At 40.3% G+C, this 24911-nt stretch overlaps 1 protein-coding gene across 8 annotated transcripts in view; it reads left to right on the forward strand.

The window, feature by feature from the left end:
• LOC117198222 (zinc finger protein 790) overlaps positions 1-24911 on the forward strand; it is a 39716-nt gene that overhangs the window by 518 nt on the left and 14287 nt on the right. Inside the window, exons 2-4 of one of the 8 annotated variants that reach the window (XM_033413736.2) lie at positions 1886-2018; positions 23474-23553; positions 24778-24901. In XM_033413736.2, the coding sequence (XP_033269627.1) occupies positions 23545-23553; positions 24778-24901 (133 nt within the window). In that variant the 5' untranslated portion in view covers positions 1886-2018; positions 23474-23544. Of the gene's footprint in view, positions 1-1885; positions 2019-5075; positions 5428-5458; positions 6083-23473; positions 23554-24774; positions 24902-24911 lie in introns of those variants that run through there. The other 7 variants (XM_033413734.2, XM_033413731.2, XM_033413735.2 and 4 more) reach the window with 7 other exon arrangements.

Raw genomic sequence — 24911 nt, forward strand, 5'->3', positions numbered from 1 at the left:
TGGCTGAGATAGTGGAGGAATCTGAATCCTCTCAGCCTCATTTCCTCTTCAAACTGAGATAATAGGATATGTCTTCCTGTAGATTCAATTTTAAGGAGAAAAAGCTCCCTGTTGATATAATAAATAACTTATACCATTTTAATATAAACACTTAAGATTCCAAACATTTTGTTCTGGAATAGAATACTGAATCAGTATGGCTTTTTAAACAGGGTGTATTTTATTATGGGGGGGGCCTGTTTTGGGTTATGTCCACAAACTTATCCCCAGACGTTTTTCTCTTCTCTGTTCCTTGGGAGACATTGATGAGGTAAATATTCAGAGATGTGATTGTTCAGTTCAACCAGGAGGCTCAGCCACAATTAAAAGATGTTTAGAGGAAGTTGTATAGGTATATGATGCTGGAGAACTAGAGCAACATAGCCACATTATGTATGGATAACTTCTCCGTATAATCCAACTTTTGAAAGTAAAGTGACATCTCTGATATATTTAGAATCTTTACATGGCATAATGGGTTCAGCTTTGAGATGTAGGCTTCAGATATTCTCAAGCCCTCTGTGACATGATTGTATATGCTCAACCTTTAAGGCAAAAGGTTATTTACTTTGTTCCTCTTTATATGGTAATTTCCTTAAAGGCCCAAGGTCAGTCTGAGTTTGGAGATGGTGCTTGAATTCAAGCCTTTTGTGATTTTCCTATATACAGGCTCTCACATCACCAAACTGCATGAAATCTTCAAGTTAGGACAAGAAAATAGGCCATAGGTGGTGAGTAGAAGAAATGAAAAGGAGTGGGAGCCTTTTCTGTACAAGTGAATGAGTGGGAACCAGGCAGATGTGCCTGGGACAAGGGAGAGCACAGATAGATGTTCAGTGAGGCAATTTACACCATAAAATGTTTTCCAGGTTTTGCTATATAGACCCTACTCTTCTTGAGTTTTAGTTGATGTGAAGCCTTCACTCATCATTCTTCCTCTATCAGTGCCCTCTTTATTTAAGCAGATCCTAGAGGACCATATTCTCTTCATTTTCATAGCCTACATATGCAGTCAGTCCTTCATACATCTGTAGTCTTTTAAAACTCTTATGTTTCATGCTGCTGTTTCTTCTTATTACATTCCATTTTCTATCTTTCCATTGCTAAAAGCTTCAGGGTTATAGTTTACCATTGTCATTGACTTCCCACAGTCATATTTTAGCAATCTCCTTTACCACGAGAAGCTGCTAGCTTAGAAATCATTGCTACTTTCCTCTTAGCTCCCCTCTCTGCCAAGTTTTTTACTTCATAATTGTTTTTAAAGGAATCATCTCATCGATTTTAAAAATTTAAATAAGGTTATAGTGAAAAAAGAAGTCTCCTTTTCAGTATTTCTCTTCTCCACATGTATCTACAGTGACTAGTTTCTTATGTTAACTACTTTGAGTTATTCTATGATTATACCAACATATCTGTATATATAACATTTTTATTTTTCACAAATGTTAGTATAGTATAAAGCACCTTGTTTTTTACTCACTATTATTTCTTAGAAGACATTCCGTATTAATATATATTCCTTTTTCTTATGGTGGTATAATGCTTTATGGTTGGGGAAATGTCATACTTTAACTAATACTATGTTAGTGAATTTTTAGGATGTTTTCAGGTTTGTGCAATTTTGGAATGAAATCCTTATATATTCAGCTTTGCACAGATGTGCATGTGCATCTTTCGATTTCCTCTAAGTGCTGGGTCAGAGATTATGTATAAGTATTTGCAGTCCACAAAAGATGAATCACTTTCCATTTCCACCAAAAAATTTATGAAAGTGCCTATTTCCTGTTGCTGTCAAAATGTATTTCTTCATTCAGCAGATATTTATGGAGCCCTTTATCTGTGCCAGGTGCCGTTCTAAGCCCTAGGAAAGCATCAGTGAACAAAACGGTCCAAATTTCCTGTCCTCAAGGAGTTTACATTCTAGTCTGGGAAAGTGACCAGTGAACGTGTAAATGAAGTATATAGTGTTCCAGATAAAGGTAAGATCTGTAGAGAAAAATGAAGCTTGAAAATAAGATAGTGAGTGACAAGGGAGTGATTTTAAATAGAATGGTTAGGAAAAGCCTTCCTAAGAAGAAAATATTTGATCAAAAACAAAAGGAAGAAGCAGTGACATTTGAAGATATTTGGATAAAGAGCATTATAAGCAGAGAAAACAGCTAAACATAAATGCCGTAAGTTAGATACAAGCCTGGTGTATCCAAGGAGCAGTAAGTAGGCCAGCATGACAAAGTAGAGAGTAGTAGATGAGGTGAAAGAGCTAATGAGAGGACAACTTATGTAAGGCCTTGGAGAATATTTTAAGAAGTTTGGTTAGTCTTAGCAAGATGTCAAAGCAATAGTGGGTTTTGAACAGAAGAGTGACATGATCTTATATTTAAAAGACATCATTTGGGGTGCTGAGTAGAGAGTAGGGTGTAGGGGGACATAAAAGGAAGCAGGGAAACTAGCCAATGGGCTGTTGGAATAATCCAGGTAAGAGATAACGGTGACTTGGTCTAGGGTGATAGCAGTGGTAGTTAGGAGAAATAGTTGGATTCTAGATATATTTTGAAGATAGAGCTAAATGGATCTGTAGATTTGATGTGGGATATGAGAGAAAGAGAGGAACCTAGGCCAGCCCAAATATTGCAGCCCAAGAAACTAGAAGACCAGAATTGTCATTTACTAAGATAAAACTATAGAATGAGCAAGTTTTGGTGGGTAGATCGAGTTTGGTCTTTGCTCTGCTAAACCACTGAGATCAGTGACATAAGAGGAGAATTCTAAGGAAATCTATTAGGATAAAACTAAATATAGTAACAGGTTGTTTTGGGTTTAATAGTGACACCCCAGAGATATGTCCACATCCTAACCCCCAGGACCTGTGAATGTGACCTTATTTGGAAAAAAGGGTCTTTACAGATGTAATTAAGTTAAGGATTGCTAGCTGAGATTATCCCAATTATCTGGTTGTGACCTAAATCCACTTACAATAGACAGAAGATAGAAGAAGGCTGTGTGAGGGCAGAGGCAGAGATTGAAGTTATGCAGCAACAAGCTAAGAACACCTGAGTCTAGTTCTGATTGTTGCTTTGTGTTTTGGGAGTGTCTTGATTTTTCTTGCCTTTTCATATGCCTTGAAATTTTTTGTTGTTGTTGAAAGCCAGACATTTTGTTTAGGACAGTAGTGTGCAGAAAAGGATTAACGTAGCAGACCTGAGACTTCTTATCCTTAGAAAGGCCTGCTTGAAGTTTGGCCCTTGGCTTGCAACTAGAACTTGGATTTTGAGAAGATTCCCATTATCCTCACTGATAAGAATGGCTTACTGTGCCTAAAGTGTTTGTGCAAACAATATAATTTATGCTAAATACCTGCTTTCCTTCTGAGAGTCTGAAATTCTGGAATGTGCCAGGCAGAGACTGCCTATGTGACCAGGCTCCGATAAAAACCCTAGGTACTGAATTTCTAATGAGCTTCCCTGGTTGGTACTATTTCACATGTATTAATGGCCTGGGTAACTCTACTGGGAAAGGATCCTTGGAAGAATGTGGCTGGTTTTTCCTGGACTTTGCCCAATGCACCTTTTCTTTTTTGCTGATTTTGCTTTGTATGTTTTGCTGTGAGTTCTCCCAGTGAATCATTGAACCTCGGAGGGAGGGTTGATCTTGGGGTCTTGCAACACCATAGTAACTGAGGAAAATAGTTTTTATCCCTGAATGGGGCATACATTTACTTCTGCAAAGCCTTTAGTGTGGAGTTTTGAGTTAATCCAGTTAGGAGTTTTAACAACTCAGCAAGGTAAGAGAGTCATACAATTTGATTGCATTTATGTAAATTTCAAAGATAGGTAAGTGACAAACAAGATATTATTACATTAACAATCAGGATAGTGGTCAGCTGGGGTCTGAGGGGTCAGAAATGATCATATAGGGTGGGTGTTTCTTCTTGAGGTACCCATAGTTGTCATGGTACGAACGTGGGTTGGAAAAGAATTTCCAGACACAAGGCAGAATGAAAAGAAGATAGAATTTATTAGAGGGAAGTGTCGCTGCCAGAACAGCGGGCCGACTTCCTGATAGCCAGGGAGACCCTGAGCAAGGGTTACTGGTCTGTTTTCATAGCCAGGGAACAAAGGAACCTGCGAGTCATCTGCTGATTGGGCAGGGTATGTATACTTTCAGTGTGCAGAGCGTGAGAAGAACGGGACAAATATCTTTCCTTATATGAGACGGGAAAGGGACAGGGCATGCTGCTTGGGAGGGCTCTGGGACATTGTAATGGTCGCAATGTGACAGAGTGATAAGAGTCCTGTAACTCTTTGTTCCGGCAATGTTGGCCCTTTGAGTTTATATTGTTCTTTGTCCTTGGAGCACCACAACAATGTACTGTTTCTTCACTTGTATGGCGTTACACTGAACTTACACATTCTATGCAGTATTCTTCAGGTGTTTTCTATTTCACAATAAAATAAATTAAAGAAAAAATATTTAAAGGTTACCTGATGATTTTGAAAATACTGAAAAAATTACTCCTCCATCAGAAAGTTTAGATATACATCTAAATGACAAGCACATAGGAAAGGACACAAATGAGAAAAGCTGGCAAGTATTAACTTCAGCAAAAAGAATGGCTCAGACATGAATAACATTTACACAATACGAATGTAACCATGAACATTAATTTAAACCACTTTAAGGGTAATTGGAATAAGGTATTTGCTGATGTGAGGGATATTATACCTGGGTTCAAGGAGGAGCTTCAATGGCTTCACAGACAGGGGACACCCCTCTCCCTCTCCCGAGGGGGTGCCCCATAGATCCTCCCCTTTATCCTACCCTCAAGCCAGGGCTTGTGGGATAAGAGGTTTCCACCCGGCCAGGCCGAGGCGCAAGACCTTTCTGCCACATCATATGTGTCACATGCCCAGGCGGCGAGCTTGCAAAGAAAAGAATTGCACGCTCCTTCCAGAGGTAGTTTCCACGGCTCTGGACTACATTTCCCGGGGGCCATCGCGTTCACGGCTACTTCCTGTCGAAAGACCGAGTTGGCTTATGGTCCAAGTTCTCAGAGAGGGCCGTTTGTTTGCGGAGGAACAGCAGCGTGGACTCAGCAGTTGAGACTTGCGTTCTAAACGCGGCCTGGAATTCGTTGACGCTTGCCAAAGATAGAGAGGTGTGAGGACAATGGTCTTTGCCGAGCGAAGTGATAGGGTCCAAGACCGAGGCCTGTGAATGGAGACCACTAGGCTCTGGGCTCTTAAAGGTTGTCCCGGCTCCAGTCATTTCCCAGTGTCCGCCGTATCCGAGGCAAAGTTCTGTCCGCACACCGGCCCTTTAAGGACCATAGCAGGGGTCGTGCGCGAGTCCCTGAGGAACATCCACAGCTTGAGGGAACCGCAAAGTCGAGTGAGTCTAAGACCCGGAAGCGGAATGACCCCTGAGAGGCCGAGGCCGCCGCTGCGGGGGAGGGCAGTGAGGGGCTAACATTTTCGGAGTCTGAGGCTTTACCAGCCAGCAGGTGTGAGAAGGAAGACGGTGGGGAGTTGAGTATGTGTGTCCGCGCGCGCTAGCGATCGCGACAGGGAACCTTGGATGCGTGTGTGAAATTGACACAGAAGCAAGGTGTGGGAGTGATCGCATGGGAACCGTAGAGGGGTGTGTGTGTGTGTGTATGTGGACGGTGCGCTGGTGACGGGAGCAGTATGTGATTGTAATTTAGGTGTGACTGTGCATGTATATGATTGTGACTGCGTCACCATGTGCGTGACCGTGTGTGTAAATATGGTAGCAGCAACTATGGGGCCAGAGACAAAGAATTGAGCGTTGCGTTTAGTAACATTCACAGTCATTCGTGAATGTGTGGAGAGCAGTTTCTGTGGGGCTATTAGTTGGATTGGAGTAGGGTAACGTAGAATGAGGGGAGAGGAATGGGAGACAGTGTAGACCACATATTCGAAGAGTTTTTCTGTAAATATGAAAATGGAACAGTAGCTGGTGTGGGAGAAGTAACCTATCGGTATGCTGGTGGGAATGAGCCATGAGAGAAGGAAAAGAAGTACAGGTAAGTGTGAGTAAGCCAGACTCATCTGTGTGGTGTGTACTGAAATTGCAAGAATAAAAGAAGGGTAGTAGCGTTGCAGCGAGTGAGCCAGGAGCTCAAGTTTTGAAAAAACAAGGGGAAGGAAATATACAGTGTTTGGTAGATGTCAGCAACAGTGAGGTGGTGGTGAGTTATATATGATCTCTTGGCATGAAATTCAAAGGTAGAGCTTTTGTGGAGGACAAAGGGAGAAAGGTCTGAGAGTAATAAGAGCAAGGAGGACACCTGCCCCACTTCCAGACCCAGTGGCAAGAGGCTGTAGGGAGGAAAAAAAAAACGTAGAGAGGGCTGCGAGAGTCCTCTGGAGAGAGCCAGGTTTCTGTTAGATCCAGAGGTGAAGGGAGTGTTCAGGGAGGTGGTTGAGGATAAAAGAGGGGTTTATGACTGTGAATTCCAGAGGGCATATTGGAAAGTGTCAGGAGTTGAGGAGGGGTGAGAAAATGGGACATCCAACTGATGGGGAGTAGAGTGTCTGAAAAGAGAGATGATCAAGGAGCCTAGGGCTTTTTATGATGCACATAAACATGGATGCAGGGGATACTGATGCTTATTCTGGTTGGATTCACGGCAGTGTTGGAGAGGTAGTGTTGGGCTACAAAGGGGGACTTTTTTTTTTTACATCTTCATTGGAGTATAATTGCTTTACAATGGTGTCTTAGTTTCTGCTTTATAACAAAGTGAATCAGTTATACATATGTTCCCATATCGCCTCCCTCTTGCATCTCCCTCCCTGCCACCCCCCCATCCCACCCATCAAGGTGGTCACAAAGCACCGAGCTGATCTCCCTCTGTTATGCGGCTGCTTCCCACTAGCTATCTATTTTACGTTTGGTCGTGTATATATGTCCATGCCACTCTCTCGCTCTGTCACAGCTTACCCTTCCCCGTCCGCATATCCTCAAGTCCATTCTCTAGTAGGTCTGTGTCTTTATTCCCATCTTACCCCTAGGTTCTTCATGACATTTTTTTTTCTTAGATTCCATATATACGTGTTAGCATACGGTATTTGTCTTTCTCTTTCTGACTTACTTCAGTCTGTATGACAGACTCTATGTCCATCCACCTCACTACAAATAACTCAATTTCGTTTCTTTTTACGGCTGAGTAATACTCCATTGTATATATGTGCCACATCTTCTTTATCCATTCATCCGATGATGGACACTTAGGTTGTTTCCATCTCCTGGCTATTGTAAATAGAGCTGCAATGAACATTTTGGTACATGACTCTTTTTTTTAATAGATCTTTATTGGAGTATAATTGCTTTACAATACTGTGTTGGTTTCTGTTGTACACGAAAGTGAATCAGCCATATGCATACGTATGTCCCCATATCCCCTCTCTCTTGAGCCTCCCTCCCATCCTCCCTATCCCACCCCTCTAAGTCATCGCAAAGCACCGAGCTGATCTCCCTGTGCTATGCGGCTGCTTCCCACTAGCTATTTATTTTACATTTGGTGGTGTATATATGTCCATGCCACTCTCTCACTTCGTCCCAGCTTACTCTTCCCCCACCCCGTGTCCTCAAATCCATTCTCTATGTCTATGTCTTTATTCCTGCCCTGCAACTAGGTTCATCAGTACCATTTTTTTTAGCTTCCATATATATGTGTCAACATACAGTATTCGTTTTCTCTTTCTGACTTACTTTACTCTGTATGACAGACTCTAGGTCCATCCACCTCACTACAAATAACTCAATTTCATTTCTTTTTATGGCTGAGTAATATTGCATTGCATATATGTGCCACATCTTCTTTATCCATTCATCTGTCGATGGACATTTATGTTGGCTCCATGTCCTGGCTATTGTAAATAGTGCTGCAAGGAACATTGTGGTATGTGACTCTTTTTGAATTATGGTTTTCTCAGGGTATATGCCCAGTAGTGAGATTGCTGGGTCGTATGGTAGTTCTATTTGTAGTTTTTTAAGGAACCACCATACTGTTTTCCATAGTTGCTGTATCAGTTTACATTCCCACCAACGGTACAGGAGGGTTCCCTTTTCACCACACCCTTTCCAGCATTTATTGTTTCTAGATTTTTTCATAATGGCCATGCCAACCAGCATGAGGTGATACCTCATTGTAGTTTTGATTTGCATTTCTCTAATAATTAGTGATGTTGGGCATCTTTCATGTGTCTCTTAGCCATCTGTATGTCTTCCTTGGTGAAATGTCTATTTAGGTCTTCCGCCCTTTTTTTTTTTTGCGGTACTCGGGCCTCTCACTGTTGTGGCCTCTCCCGTTGCGGAGCACAGGCTCAGGACGCGCAGGCTCTGGACGCACAGGCTCAGCGGCCATGGCTCACGGTCCTGGCCGCTCCACGGCATGTGGGATCTTCCCAGACCAGGGCATGAACCCGTGTCCCCTGCATCCGCAGGCGGACTCAACCAGTACGCCACCAGGGAAGCCCCCGCCCACTTTTTAATTGGACTGTTTGTCTTTTGATGTTGAGCTCCATGAGCTGTTTGTATATTTTGGAGATTAATCCTTTGTCCTTTGTTTCATTTGCAAATACTTCCTCCCATTCTGAGGGTTGTCTTTCGTCTTGTTTATGGTTTCCTTTGTGGTGCAAAAGCTTTTAAGTTTAATTAACTGCCATTTGTTTATTTTTGTTTTTATTTCCATTACTCTAGGAGGTGGGTTAAAAAAGATCTTGCTGTGATCTATGTCAAAGAGTGTTTTTCCTTTGTTTTCCTCTAAGAGTTTTGTAGTGTGTGGTCTTAGCCAGATTCTTAACCACTGTGCCACCAGGGAAGTCCTATGTGATCTTCTTTATCATGCAATGATAGTGATACCACGTGGTAAAATAAATTAGACTGTAGCAATAATCAATACATTGGCACCTCCTCGGTGGAAAGTACAAATAGAAGGAAATGAAAATTTGCTTAATAATTTACTTGCTTTCAATTTCTATTTTAAATGACTGTCTCCGTATCATTATTCCTAATACCGGGAGCTCTTTCTTTCCTTTCAGCATTGCACCTAATTCCTATTAAAATATGTTTTTATTTGCCCTTTATGAAGGCAGTTGTTAACAATAAATATTCTATTAGCTATGTGCTGCACATTCTTCTAAGAGTAATTAATCACTTCAATAATCCATGAGGTACAAAGTATTAGTATCCCCATTTATTTTTCAAGAGTTTTGCTTGTTGTATTATTTGTCTTTTTTTTTTTTACATCTTTATTGGAGTATAATTGCTTTACAATGGTGTGTTGGTTTCTGCTTTATAACAAAGTGAATCAGTTATACATATACATATGTTCCCATATCTCTTCCCTCTTACATCTCCCTCCCTCCCACCCTCCCTATCCCACCCCTCCAGGCGGTCACAAAGCACCGAGCTGATCTCCCTGTGCTATGCGGCTGCTTCCCACTAGCTATCTACCATACGTTTGGTAGTGTATATATGTCCATGCCTCTCTCTCGCTTTGTCACAGCTTACCCTTCCCCCTTCCCATATCCTCAAGTCCATTCTCTAGTAGGTCTGTGTCTTTATTCCTGTCTTACTCCGAGGTTCTTCATGACATTTTTTTTTTTTTTTTTTTTTTGCCGTACGCGGGCCTCTCACTGTTGTGGCCTCTCCCGCTGCGGAGCACAGGCTCCGGACGCGCAGGCTCAGCGGCCATGGCTCATGGGCCCAGCCGCTCGGCGGCATGTGGGATCCTCCCGGACCGGGGCACGAACCCATGTCCCCTGCATCGGCAGGCGGACTCTCAACCACTGCGCCACCAGGGAAGCCCTTCATGACATTTTTTATTCTTAGATTCCATATATATGTGTTAGCATACGGTATTTGTCTTTCTTTTTCTGACTTACTTCACTCTGTGTGACAGACTCTAGGTCTATCCACCTCATTACAAATAGCTCAATTTCGTTTCTTTTTATGGCTGAGTAATATTCCATTGTATATATGTGCCACATCTTCTTTATCCATTCATCTGATGATGGACACTTAGGTTGCTTCCATCTCCTGGCTATTGTAAATAGAGCTGCAATGAACATTTTGGTACATGACTCTTTTTGAATTATAGTTTTCTCAGGGTATATGCCCAGTAGTGGGGTTGCTGGGTCATATGGTAGTTCTATTTGTAGTTTTTTAAGGAACCTCCATACTGTTCTCCATAGTGGCTGTACAAATTCACATTCCCACCAGCAGTGCAAGAGTGTTCCCTTTTCTCCACACCCTCTCCAGCATTTATTGTTTCTAGATTTTTTGATGATGGCCATTCTGACTGGTGTGAGATGATATCTCATTGTAGTTTTGATTTGCATTTCTCTAATGATTAATGATGTTGAGCATTCTTTCATGTGTTTGTTGGCAGTCTGTATATCTTCTTTGGAGAAATGTCTATTTAGGTCTTCTGCCCATTTTTGGATAGGGTTGTTTGTTTTTTTGTTATTGAGCTGCATGAGCTGCTTGTAAATTTTGGAAATTATTCCTTTGTCAGTTGCTTCATTTGCAAATACTTTCTCCCATTCTGAGGGTTGTCTTTTGGTCTTGTTTATGGTTTCCTTTGCTGTGCAAAAGCTTTGAAGTTTCATTAGGTCCCATTTGTTTATTTTTGTTTTTATTTCCATTTCTCTAGGAGGTGGGTCAAAAAGGATCTTGCTGTGATTTATGTCATACAGTGTTCTATGTTTTCCTCTAAGAATTTGACAGTGTCTGGCCTTACATTTAGGTCTTTAATCCATTTTGAGTTAATTTTTGTGTGTGGTGTTAGGGAGTGATCTAATCTCATACTTTTACATGTACCTGTCCAGTTTTCCCAGCACCACTTATTGAAGAGGCTGTCCTTTCTCCACTGTACATTCCTGTCTCCTTTATCAAAGATAAGGTGACCATATGTGTGTGGGTTTATCTCTGGGCTTTCTATCCTGTTCCATTGATCTATCTTTGTGTTCTTATGCCAGTACCATACTGTCTTGATTACTGTAGCTTTGTAGTATAGTCTGAAGTCAGGGAGCCTGATTCCTCCAGCTCTTTTTTTTGTTCTCAAGATTGCTTTGGCTATTCGGGGTCTTTTGTGTTTCCATACAAATTGTGAAATTTTTTGTTCTAGTTCTGTGAAAAATACCAGTGGTAGTTTGATAGGGATTGCATTGAATCTGTAGATTGCTTTGGGTAGTAGAGTCATTTTCACAATGTTGATTCTTCCAATCCAAGAACATGGTATATATCTCCATCTGTTTGTATCCTCTTTAATTTCTTTCATCAGTGTCTTATAGTTTTCTGCATACAGGTCTTTTGTCTCCTTAGGTAGGTTTATTCCTAGATATTTTATTCTTTTTGTTGCAGTGGTAAATGGGAGTGTTTTCTTGATTTCACTTTCAGATTTTTCATCATTAGTGTATAGGAATGCCAGAGATTTCTGTGCATTAATTTTGTATACTGCTACTTTATCAAATTCATTGATTAGCTCTAGTAGTTTTCTGGTAGCATCTTTAGGATTCTCTGTGTATAGTATCATGTCATCTGCAAACAGTGAAGCTTTACTTCTTCTTTTCCGATTTGGATTCCTTTTATTTCCTTTTCTTCTCTGATTGCTGTGGCTAAAACTTCCAAAACTATGTTGAATAAGAGTGGTGAGAGTGGGCAACCTTGTCTTGTTCCTGATCTTAGTGGAAATGCTTTCAGTTTTTCACCATTGAGGACGATGTTGGCTGTGGGTTTGTCATATATGGCCTTTATTATGTTGAGGAAAGTTCCTTCTATGCCTACTCTCTGCAGGGTTTTTATCATAAATGGGTGTTGATTTCGTTGAAAGCTTTCTCTGCATCTATTGAGATGATCATATGGTTTTTCTCCTTCAATTTGTCAATATGGTTTATCACATTGATTGATTTGCATGTATTGAAGAATCCTTGCATTTCTGGAATAAACCCCACTTAATCATGGTGTATGATCCTTTTAATGTGCTGTTGGATTCTGTTTGCTAGTATTTTGTTGAGGATTTTTGCATCTATGTTCATCAGTGATATTGGCCTGTAGTTTTCTTTCTTTGTGACATCCTTGTCTGGTTTTTATACCAAGGTGATGGTGGTCTCGTAGAATGAGTTTAGGAGTGTTCCTCCCTCTGCTATATTTTGGAGGAGTGTGAGAAGGATAGGTGTTAGCTCTTCTCTAAATGTTTGATAGAATTCGCCTTTGAAGCCATCTGGTCCTGGGCTTTTGTTTGTTGGAAGATTTTTAATCACAGTCTCAATTTCAGTGCTTGTGATTGGTCTGCTCATATTTTCTATTTCTTCGTGATTCAGTCTTGGCAGGTTTGCATTTCTAAGAATTTGTCCATTTCTTCCAGGTTGTCCATTTTATTGGCATAGAGTTGCTTGTGGTAATCTCTCGTGATCTTTTGTATTTCTGCAGTGTCAGTTGTTACTTCTCCTTTTTCATTTCTAATTCTATTGATTTGAGTCTTCTCCCTTTTTTTCTTGATGAGTCTGGCTAATGGTCTATCAATTTTGTTTATCTTCTCAAAGAACCAGCTTTTAGGTTTATTGACCTTTGCTATTGTTTCCTTCATTTCTTTTTCATTTATTTCTGATCTGATCTTTATGATTTCTTTCCTTCTGCTAACTTTGGGGGTTTTTTTGTTCTTCTTTCTCTAGTTGCTTTAGGTGCAAGGTTAGGTTGTTTATTCGAGATGTTTCCTGTTTCTTAAGGTACGATTGTGTTGCTATAAACTTCCCTCTTAGAACTGCTTTTGCTGCATCCCATAGGTTTTGGGTCATCGTGTCTCCATTGTCATTTGTTTCTAGGTATTTTTTGATTTCCTCTTTGATTTCTTCAGTGGTCACTTCGTTATTAAGTAGTGTATTGTTTAGCCTCCATTTGTTTGTATTTTTTACAGATCTTCTCCTGTAATTGATATCTAGTCTCATAGCGTGTGGTCAGAAAAGATACTTAATACAATTTCAATTTTCTTAAATTTACCAAGGACTGATTTGTGACCCAAGATATTATCTATCCTGGTGAATGTTCCATGAGCACTTGAGAAAAATGTGTATTCTATTGTTTTTGGATGGAATGTCCTATAAATGTCAATTAAGTCCATCTTGTTTAATGTATCATTTAAAGCTTGTGTTTCCTTATTTATTTTCATTTTGGATGACCTGTCCATTGGTGAAAGTGGGATGTTAAAGACCCCTACTATGAATGTGTTACTGTCGATCTCCCCTTTTATGGCTGGTAGTATTTGCCTTATGTATTGAGGTGCTCCTATGTTGGGTGCATAAATATTTACAATTGTTATATCTTCTTCTTGGGTTGATCCCTTGATCATTATGTAGTGTCCTTCTTTGTCTCTTCTAATAGTCTTTATTTTAAAGTCTATTTTGTCTGATATGAGAATTGCTACTCCAGCTTTCTTGTGTTTTCCATTTGCATGGAATATCTTTTTCCATCCCCTTACTTTCAGTCTGTATGTGTCTCTAGGTCTCAAGTCAGTCTCTTGTAGACAGCATATATATGTGTCTTGTTTTTGTATCCATTCAACCAATCTGTGTCTTTTGGTGGGAGCATTTAGTCCATTTACGTTAAAGGTAATTATCGATATGTATATTTCTATTCCCATTTTCTTAATTGTCTTGGGTTCGTTATTATAGGTCTTTTCCTTCTCTTGTGTTTCTTGCCTAGAGAAGTTCCTTTAGCATTTGTTGTAGAGCTGGTTTGGTGGTGCTGAACTCTCTCAGCTTTCGCTTGTCTGTAAAGGTTTTAATTTCTCCATCAAATCTGAATGAGATCCTTGTAGGGTAGAGTAATCTTGGTTGCAGGTTTTTCTCCTTCATCACTTTAAATATGTCCTGCCAGTCCCTTCTGGCTTGCAGAGTTTCTGCTGAAAGATCAGCTGTTAAGCTTATGGGGATTCCCTTGTGTGTTATTTGTTGTTTTTCCCTTGATGCTTTTAATATGTTTTCTTTGTATTTAATTTTTGACAGTTTGATTAATATGTGTCTTGGCATATTTCTCCTGGGATTTATCCTTTATGGGACTCTCTATGCTTCCTGGACTTGATTAACTATTTCCTTTCCCATATTAGGGAAGTTTTCAACTATAATCTCTTCAAATATTTTCTCAGTCCCTTTCTTTTTCTCTTCTTCTTCTGGATCCCCTATAATTTGAATGTTGGTGTGTTTAATGTTGTCCCAGAGGTCTCTGAGACTGTCCTCAGTTCTTTTCATTCTTTTTTCTTTATTCTGCTCTGCAGTCGTTATTTCCACTATTTTATATCTTCCAGGTCACTTATCCGTTCTTCTGCCTCAGTTATTCTGCTACTGATCCCATCTAGAGTATTTTTAATTTCATTTATTGTGTTGTTCATTGTTGGTTGTTTCATCTTTAGTTCTTTTAGGTCCTTGTTAAATGTTTCTTGCATTTTGTCTATTCTATTTCCAAGATTTTGGGTCATCTTTACTATCATTAATCTCAATTCTTTTTCAGGTAGACTGCCTATTTCCTCTTCATTTATTAGGTCTGGTGGGTTTTTATCTTGCTCCTTCATCTGCTGTATGTTTTTTTGTCTTCTCATTTTGCTTCTTACTATGTTTGGGGTCTCCTTTTTGCAGGCTGCAGGTTCGTAGTTCCCGTTGTTTTTGGTGTCTGTCCCCAGTGGCTAAAGTTGGTTCAGTGGATTGTGTAGGCTTCCTGGTTGAGGGGACTAGTGCCTGTGTTCTTTTGGATGAGGCTGGATCTTGTCTTTCTGGTGGGCAGGTCCACGTTTGGTGGTGTGTTTTGGGGTGTCTGTGGACTTATTATGATTTTAGGCAGCTTCTCTGCTAATGGGTGGGGTTGTGTTTCTGTCTTGCTAGTTGTTTGGCATAGGGTGTCCAGCACTGTAGCTTGCTGGTCGTTTAGTGAAGCTGGGTGCTAGTGTTGAGATGGAGATCTCTGGGAGATTTTCGCCATTTGATATTACGTGGAGCTAGGAGTTCTCTTGTGGACCAGTGTCCTGAAGTTGGCTCTCCCACCTCAGAGGCACAGAACTGACTCCTGGCTGCAACACCAAGAGCCTTTCACTCACATGGCTCAGAATAAAAGGGAGAAAAAGTCGAAAGAAAGAAAAATAGAAAGAGGGTAAAATAAAATAAAATAAGGTAAAATAAAATAAAGTTATTAAAATAAAAGGTAATTATTAAGAAAAAAAATTTTTTAAGTAAAAAAAAAAAGGACAGATAGAACCTTAGGACAAATGGTGAAAGCAAAGCTATAGAGACAAAATCTCACACAGAAGCATACACATACACACTCACAAAAAGAGGAAAAGTGGAAAAAATCATAAATCTTGCTCTCAAAGTCCACCTCCTCAATTTGGGATGATTCGTTGTCTATTCAGGTATTCCACAGATGCAGGGTACATCAAGTTGATTGTGGAGCTTTAATCCGCTGCTTCTGAGGCTGCTGGGAGAGATTTCCCTTTCTCTTCTTTGTTCTCACAGCTCCCGGGGCTCAGCTTTGGATTGGGCCCCGCCTCTGTGTGTAGGTCGCCTGAAGGCGTCTGTCCTTTGCTCAGAGAGGACAGGGTTAAAGGAGCAGCTGATTCGGAGGCTCTGGCACACTCAGGCCTGAGGGAGGGAGGGGTACGGATGTGGGGTGAGCCTGTGGCATCAGAGGCCGGCGTTACGTTGCACCAGCCTGAGGCGTGCGGTGCGTTCTCCCGGGGAAGTTGTCCCTGGATCCCGGGACCTGGCAGTGGCGGGCTACACAGGCTCCCCGGAAGCGGGGTGTGGATAGTGACCTGTGCTCGCACACAGGCTTCTTGGTGGCGGCAGCAGCAGCAGCCTTAGCGTCTTATGCCCGTCTCTGGGGTCCGCGCTTTTAGCCGCGGCTCTTGCCCATCTCTGGAGCTCCTTTAAGCAGCACTCTTAATCCTCTCTCCACGCGCACCAGGAAACAAGGAGGGAAGAAAAAGTCTCTTGCCTCATCGGCACATCCAGACTTTTCCCCGGACTCCCTCCCAGCTAGCCGTGGTGCACTAACCCCCTGCAGGCTGTGTTCACGCCGCCAACCTCAGTCCTCTTCCGGCGCTCCGACTGAAGCCCGAGTCTCAACTCCCAGCCCCGCCCGCCTCGTCAGGTGAGCAGACAAGCCTCTTGGGCTGGTGAGTGCTGGTCGGCACCGATCCTCTGTGCGGAAATCTCTCCGCTTTGCCCTCCGCACCCCTGTTGCTGCGCTCTCCTCCGCGGCTCTGAAGCTTCCCCCCTCCGCCACCCGCAGTCTCCGCCCAAGATGGGGCTTCCTAGTGTGTGGAAACCTTTTCTCCTTCACGGCTCCCTCCTACTCGTGCAGGTCCTGTCCCTATTCTTTTGCCTCTGTTTATTCTTTTTTCTTTTGCCCTACCCAGGTACGTGGGGGAGTTTCTTGCCTTTGGGGAGGTCTGAGGTCTTCTGCCAGCGTTCAGTAGGTGTTCTGTAGGAGTTGTTCCACGTGTAGATGTATTTCTGGTGTATATGTGGGGAGGAAGGTGATCTCCGCATCTTACTCTTCCGCCATCTTCCCAGGAGTCTCGAAAGGTGGACTTTTGAGAATTCCCTCCAAAAGAAGAAATCTGAGGGTGGAACATTTAAGAGTGGTTGGGGTAGGCAGAATAATGCCCCTGCAAGGATGTCTGGACACCTGTGAATGTGTTACCTTACAAGGCAAAAGGAACTTTGCAAATGGGATTAAGGACCTCGAAGTGAGGAGATTATCCTAGATTATCCAGTTGGGCCCAAACTAATTACCTGGGTCCTTAAAGTCAGTAAATCTTTTCCAGCTGAGTTTAGAGTCAGAGAGAGGTGTGATCACAGAACAGTGGTCAGAGAGATGCAAATTTGCTGGTTAGATAAAGGAAGGTAGCCTTGAGCCAAGGAGTGTTGGTGGCCTCTAGGAACTGGATAATGTAAGGAAATTAATTCTCCCCTAGAGCCTGCAGAAAGGAACACAGCCTTGCCGACACCTTGCTCTTAGCCCAGTGAGAACCATGTCAGACTTTTACCTAACAGTAAGATAATAAAGTTGTATTGTTTTAATACATTTATAATTTGTTACTAGTAGAAAACTAATATAGTGGTATAGTTTTTTAGCCTCAGTTCTGTGGAAGGGTTTTGAACTGTGTGACATGAGGGGAACTCAATCCCTATTGATAAAATTTAGAACTTTAGGTAAAGCTCATAGGCCCCCTCTTGTAATTTACAGTTTTACTGCATTGTGATATTTTTTAACATTGGAAATTAATGAATTTTTCTTCATGATCTAATATATGGTCAGCCTATAGTTATTTGTTTTGCACTTAATCTTGGATTGAGAGAAATATGTTAAAATTCTCTATTATTAATGAAATTTTATCTTGTACAACCTGTAACTTCTGCTTCATGAAACTTCCTGCTGTTAGTTGATATATAGATATTCATAATTGTTTTATGTTTATTGAGAATGGTAGACTTTAGTATTTTAGCATCCTCAAGATCGTGGCCCTTGCTTATTTGTTTGTTTGCATTTTGTCTTGTATATATTTCTCCATAATTTGTAAAATAAACCTTTTTTGAAGTTTATCATGTATACAGACAAGTGTATACATGATGATACAAACAACCAATACAATCAAAATTGTACACCTTGAGTTACCACAAAGGGAACACCCATGTAATAAGCACCCAGATCAAGAAATAAACCATTGTCTGCATTCCAGAAGTCCCTCTTGTGCTCCTGTTCAGTCAGTAGCTTCCCCAAAGTAACCACCATACATCAGTTTCATCTGTTTTTGAACTTATGTGTTAAGTGGAGTCATATAGTATATAACCTTTTGACTTCTTTTGTGCAACATTATGTTTATGAGATTCATCCATATTGTATGTAAATATAGCTTACTGTTTGCATTGCTAAATGCACTAGTATTCCAGTGCATGAATATACCAACTATATTTGTCCATTCAACAGTTGTCATACAGTTGATAGACATTTAGAACTCTTTATGTCCCCTGTATCTGAAGGACAGCTTGGCTGCATGTCAAATCTTTGACTCTCTCATTTGTTTTTCCACAAGTATATTGTAGGAGCTACCTCACTATTTGGGGCACTGAATTTAGCAGTCTAATGACAACTGGATTTCCTTTTTCTTATAGGTGACTTGATATTTTTATCTTGATTCCCCATGGATTTTAGTCTAATAATTTTATTAGGAAATGTTTTGCTACAGACAATTTGAGTCATTTTCTCCAGCAGTATAGTGTGTATTTTCATTATGCATATTCATGCATTATTTCAGAAAATTATTCTTGAATGTTAAAAATGTAGTTTTTAGTATTCTCTTCTTGATTTGGATTTCATCTCTAGAGGCTCTGCTTAGTTGCAAGTTGGATCACTTTTTTTAAAATTAATTTTATTGAAGTATAGTTGATTTACAATGCTGTGTTAATTTCTGCTGTACAGCAAAATGACTCAGTTATAATATATATATACTTTTTCATATTCTTTTCCATTATGGTTTATCACAAGATATTTTTTAACACCTTTATTGGAGTATAATTGCTTTACAATGTTGTGTTAGTTTCTGCTGTATAACAAAGTGAATCAGCTGTCAGTATACATATATCCCCATATCCTCTCCTTCTTGCATCTCCCGCCCACCCTCCCTATCCCACCCCTCTAGGTGGTCACAGAGCACTGAGCTGATCTCCCTGTGCGATGCAGCTGCTTCCCACTAGCTATCTATTTCACATTTGGTAGTATCATGGGATATTGAATGTAGTTCCCTGTGCGATGCAGTAGGTCCTTGTTTATCCACCCGATATATAGTAGTTTGCATCTGCTAATCTCAAACTCCCAATTCTATCTTCTCTCACCCGCCCCCCACTGGCAACCACAAGTCTGTTCTCTATGTCTGTGAGTCTGTTTCTGTTTTGTAGATATGTTCATTTGTGTCGTATTTTAGATCCCACATATAAGTGATATCATGTGGTATTTGTCTTTCTCTTTCTGACTTACTTCACTTGGTGTGATAATCTCTAGGTCCATCCATGTTGCTGCAAATGGTATTATTTCATTCTTTTTAATGGCTGAGTAGTATTCCATTGTATATATTTACCACATCTTCTTTATCCATTCATCTGTTGATGGACATCTAGGTTGTTTTCATGTCTTGGCTATTTTAAATAGTGTTGTTGTGAACATAGGGGTGCATGTATCTTTTCAAATTATAGTTTTTGTCTGGGCATATGCCCAGGAGTGGGGGTTGCAGGATCATATGGCAACTCTATTTTTAGTTTTTTGAGGAACCTCCATTCTACTTTCCACAGTGCCTGCACCAAGTTACGTTCCCACCAACAGTGTAAGAGGGTTCCCTTTTCTCCACACCCTCTCCAGCATCTATGATTTGTGGATTTTAATGATGGCCATTCTGACTGGTGTGAGGTGATACCTCATTGTAGTTTTGATTTGCATTTCTATAATAATTAGCGATGATGAGCATCTTTTCATGTGCCTATTAGCCATCTGTATGTCTTCTCTGGAGAAATGTCTATTTAGGTCTTCTGCCCATTTTTTGATTGGGTTGGTTTGTTGTTGTTATTGAATTGTATGAGCAGTTGTATATTTTGAATATTAAGCCCTTGTTGGTCGCATCATTTGCAAATATTTTCTCCCAATCTGTATGTTGTCTTTTCGTTTTGTGTATGGTTTCCTTTGCTGTGCAAAAGCTTATAAGTTTGATTGGGTCCCGTTTGTTTATTTTTGCTTTTATTTCTACTGACTTGGGAGACTGACCTAAGAAAACATTGATATGATTTATGTCAGAGAATGTTTTTCCTATGTTCTCTTCTAGGAGTTTTATGGTTTCTTGTCTTATATTTAAGTCTTTAAGCCATTTTGGATTTACTTTTGTGTATGACGTGAAGGTGTGTTCTAACTTCATTGATTTACATGTGGCTGTCCAGCAAGTTGGACCACTTCTGACTTTCATTTTTTTCTTATAATAATTATCATCTCTTTGTTTCATTTTGTTCCATTTGCTAACTTTTTAAAAAAATTTTATTTATTTTATTTGTTTGTTTTTGGCTGCATTGGGTCTTCGTTGCTGTGCGCAGGCTTTCCCTAGTTACGGAGAGCGGGGCTACTCTTTGTTGCAGTGCATGGGCTTCTCATTGCGGTGGCTTCTCTTGTTGCAGAGCATGGGCTCTAGAGTGCAGGCTCAGTAATTGTGGCACATGGACTCAGTAGTCGTGGTTTACGGGCTCTAGAGCGCAGGCTCAGTAGTTGTGGCACAGGGGCTTAGTTGCTCCACGGCACGTGGGATCTTCCCGGACCAGGGCTCGAATCCGTGTCCCCTGCATTAGAAGGTGGATTCTTAACCACTGAGCCACCAGGGAAGCCCCATTTTCTAACTTTTATATTTTTTGTTCCATGCTGTACTTTCTGTAGTATTTGTCATATGTTGTGCTCTTTGTAATTATTCTTCATTTCTAAAGTGGTTTTGCCTATGAAGTGGTTCTCTTTCATTCTTGAATTGGACTAGCTTTCATATGTGGTCTGCCTATCACTTCCTCCCCTTTCCTGAGATCATTGTATGATTTGTGCATGTAGTCTTGCTTCTGAGCTATGATTGTATCATAACTTTTAAAAATTCATATTGGAATGTTGGGTAATAATTTTAATCTTCTCTGAAATTTTTAGTGAGTTTTCTTTATACATGGGGAAATTGGACACTCTTTCCAAACTTTTATCTAACATTATCTTTGGACATGGTGTTTCTAATTGTGTTTTTGGAGTGTAATTTTTTTTTTTTTTTTTTGGTATACCTGTCACTGGCACTTTCCTATGAAAAGGTGAACAGGGCAAAGGTAGTTTTTTAGGTTCTTATGCTCAGGAATTCCTTCCTCTGTTACTACAATAGAAGACAGGTTATTTTAAAGATAACCTCTCTGAATATCCAGGCCTTCTTTGTTGTTCAGAACCTAACCTGGTTCAGGAAGACCCCTACTATCAGCTCTGAGAGCCACAGTATCTTCTTTTCTGCAATTAAAGAATACAGTGAAGCTCCCAATTCATTCAATGAGGCTAGTATTACCCTGATACCAAAACCAAACAAAGCTTATCTCATAAAAATATGATACAAAAATCCTCAACAGGGCTTCCCTGATGGCGCAGTGGTTGAGAGTCTGCCTGCCGAGGCAGGGGACACTGGTTCGTGCCCTGGTCCGGGAAGATCCCACATGCCATGGAGCGGCTGGGCCCGTGAGCCATGGCCGCTGAGCCTGCACGTCTGGAGCCTGTGCTCCGCAATGGGAGAGGCCACAACAGTGAGAAGCCCGCGTACTGCAAAAAAAAAAAAAAAAAAAAAATCCTCAACAAAATGCTAACAAACAAAATCCAGCAACATATGAAATGAATTATGCAACATGTCCAAGTGGAATGTGTCCCAGTAATGCAAGGTTATCTGAACGTCCAAAAATCAATTAATGTAATGCATCATATCAATAGAATAAAAAACATAAATTACATGATCATTTTAATAGACACCAAAAAAGCATTTGACAAAAGCCAATACCCTTTCATTATAAAAACACTATAAACTAGGAATAAAAGGGAATTTCCTCAATCTCATATAGGTTATCTGCAAAAATCCTACAACTATTAATGGTGAATGTCTGAATGCTTTTCCCCTAAGATCAGTAATAAGACAAGAATGTCTGCCTTTGCCACTTTTATTCAATATTGTACTGGAAGTTTTAGCCAGGGCAATTAGACAAGAAAAAGAAAAAGCATCTGGGTTGGAAAACAAGTAAAACCATCTCTATCTGTAGATAACATGCTCTTTTATATAGAAAATCCTAAGGAATACATACCCTCAAACACTGTTAGAACTAATAAATAAGTTTAACAAAGTTTCAGGATACAAGATCAATAAATAAAATCAATTGTATATTATACACTTGGAGTGAACAATCCAAAAATGAAATTAAGAAAGCAGTTCCATTCACAGTAGCACCAAAACAAATAAAATGTTTAGGAATAAATTTAACAACTGAAGGTGAAACTCATACTCTGAAAATGACAAAACAGGTATTAAGCAAACACTTGTACATAAATAATCATAGCAGCGTTGTTTATAATAGCCAAAAGGTGGAACCAATCCAAATGTCCATTAACAGATGAACAGGTAAACAAAATGTTGTCTGTCCATACAGTGGAATATTATTCAGCCAGTATTTCAGGAGTGAAATACTGATACATGCTACAATTTGGATGAACCTTGAAAACTTTATACTAAATGTTTTCACAGTTTTGACAACCAGTCACAATAAGTTCACATACTATATTATTCCATTCCTATGAAAATCCAGAACAGGAAATCTGTAGAGACAGAAAGTAGATTAGTGGTTACTTAGGGTTGAGAGAGAGGGGGAGGGAGAGTGTAGGGGGTTGAGGGGACAAGGAGTGATAGCTAAAGGATACAGGATTTCTTTTTGAGGTGATGAAAATATTCTAAAATTAACTTGTGGTGTTGCACATGTTAATTTGCTAAAAAAAATTGCTCACTTTAAATGCATTAATTGTAGAGTATATGAATTATGTATCAGTAAAGCTGCTTAAAAAATAAAAGAATACAGCCTATGTGTTTTGCCACCTTAAATCTCCCTGACATCTCTATGCCTCCTTTTACCACCTCCACCATCAATCACCTTTTCATAGCATTCCTGCTCACATACACTCATTGAGGGTGTAGTCTACTCCTCATAGGAATGAATGTTTCTTATGTCTTCTTTGGAGAAGTGTCTATTTAGAGCTGCTGCCCATTTTTTGATTGGGTTGTTCTTTTGATATTGAGCTGTATGAGTTGTTCGTGTATTTTGGGGATTAATCTCTTTTTGGTTGCATTGTTTGCAAATATTTTTCCCATTCTGTAGGTTATCTTTTCATTTTGTTTATGGTTGCCCTTAGTTTTGTGGTATGAGTGCTTTAGATAAAAATGAGTCAGTAAGTATTATACACTTTGTGGGACATAGAGGAGATAGATGAAAGGCCACTGTCGTACAGGGAAGTACACAGGAGGGCCCTGGGCAAATGCACTGGGCTCCCAGATTGGAGAGTTTCCCTGGGGATGTCTAACTTTGGGTCCTTATTGTTAAAGGGGTTATTCAGAGCAAGTCAGAATGGCCTTATCTCATATCCCGAATATCCCGATCCGTGTCATGATTTAGCATTACTGATTGGACTGAAACTTCATCCTGCTGTATTTGAGTCTCTTGGGTTTTGGATAGGGCCAGAATTTCTGCAGATTCCCTCTGACCTTCCTTCAAGGAATAAAATGGTATTCTTACTCCATTTGAAAGATCTGAGGAAAGCCTGACCTCTCATTATTCCTTCCCTCTAGGTCTGCTTTCTCAAGACTGCTTCACCGGGAGAGGAATCTAGAAGACTGGGCGACTCTTGGAATTTTAAGTTATGGCCCATGTGAGTTGGAATTTCTTCTCTCCAAAAATATAACCATTTATATCACATCATGTCAATATTTTTATTCCTTATCCTTAAACTGGTTACCTGAGTCACTATTCAACGTGGTAAGTGATAGTTGTGAAACAGTCCAGTGCCTTCCCTAGATGTCCCTCTTCTCTCCAACATGGCATTCAATACTTCCTGTGACCTAATACTTTGACAGAGTACTGAAGGAAAAGATATTGTTTAAAGGAAATAGTAGAGACTTTTAAAAATCAAAACTGTGGCTCAACAAGGTGGAATTGTGTGACTAAAAGGGACCCACTACATGAAAGCTTTTATTTACTCTATATAATGGGGTGTTTCAATTAAGAAAGATGGGAGTTGGTGTTAGCTGGTATTCATTTTAATAGTGGCACTTTGTCATGCTTTTAGATAGAGAATATAAGAGGAGGTTGAGTTCAGAGAGATCTGGGATTTTGCCAGGAAATCAATGAGAGAATAATATCATTAACAAGACATGTGCTGATAGTCAGCTGACAGCCTAGAGATTTTATACATTCTCCACAGAAAATGGTATTCAGTTAGAGAGTGTATCTCTTAAGAATCCTTTCAACTTCAACTAATAGAAAATTCAAGTAAAAGAAGCTGAAAGAAAAAAAAAACTATTTGCACATAGTAAATCTGGAGTTGATTATTCCAGGCTGTTATAGCCTCTTGGTGGTATCAAGAAAGAACTCATATGATATCTGTTATTCTGGGCTGCCATCCTGTTGTCTTGATGTTTGTTACAGGAAGGCCATAACAATGTTGTGACTGAGCAACAGGAGATTTTTTTTTTTTTTTTTTTTTTTTTTGCTGTACGCGGGCCTCTCACTGTTGTGGCCTCTCCCGTTGCGGAACACGCAGGCTCAGCAGCCATGGCTCACGGGCGCAGCCGCTCCGCAGCATCTGGGATCTTCCCGGACCAGGGCACGAACCCGTGTCCCCTGCATCGGCAGGCGGACTCTCAACCACTGCGCCACCAGGGAAGCCCAACAGGAGATTTTAAGAGCATATAGGCACTTGGTTTCAGGGACACTAAATTCCACATCATTTCCCCCCACACTACAGGCAGCCAACTCCAGTTTTTTGCTGAATGTATGGACCTCTTCCTGCAGTTCCCTTTTCCATCTTCTCCCCATCCATCTAAAAGATTTCTTTTAACTTCACTGTTGATGTTTGGGTTTGTCATTTCAGCAGTTGATGATGTTCAGGGATGTAGCTGTAGACTTCTCTCAGGAGGAGTGGGAGTGCCTGGACTTGGAACAGAGAGCTTTGTACAGAGATGTGATGTTGGAGAACTACAGCAACATGGTCTCACTGGGTAAGATTCA

Source organism: Orcinus orca, chromosome 20 (assembly GCF_937001465.1).
Source record: "Orcinus orca chromosome 20, mOrcOrc1.1, whole genome shotgun sequence".
Classification (NCBI taxonomy): domain Eukaryota; kingdom Metazoa; phylum Chordata; class Mammalia; order Artiodactyla; family Delphinidae; genus Orcinus; species Orcinus orca.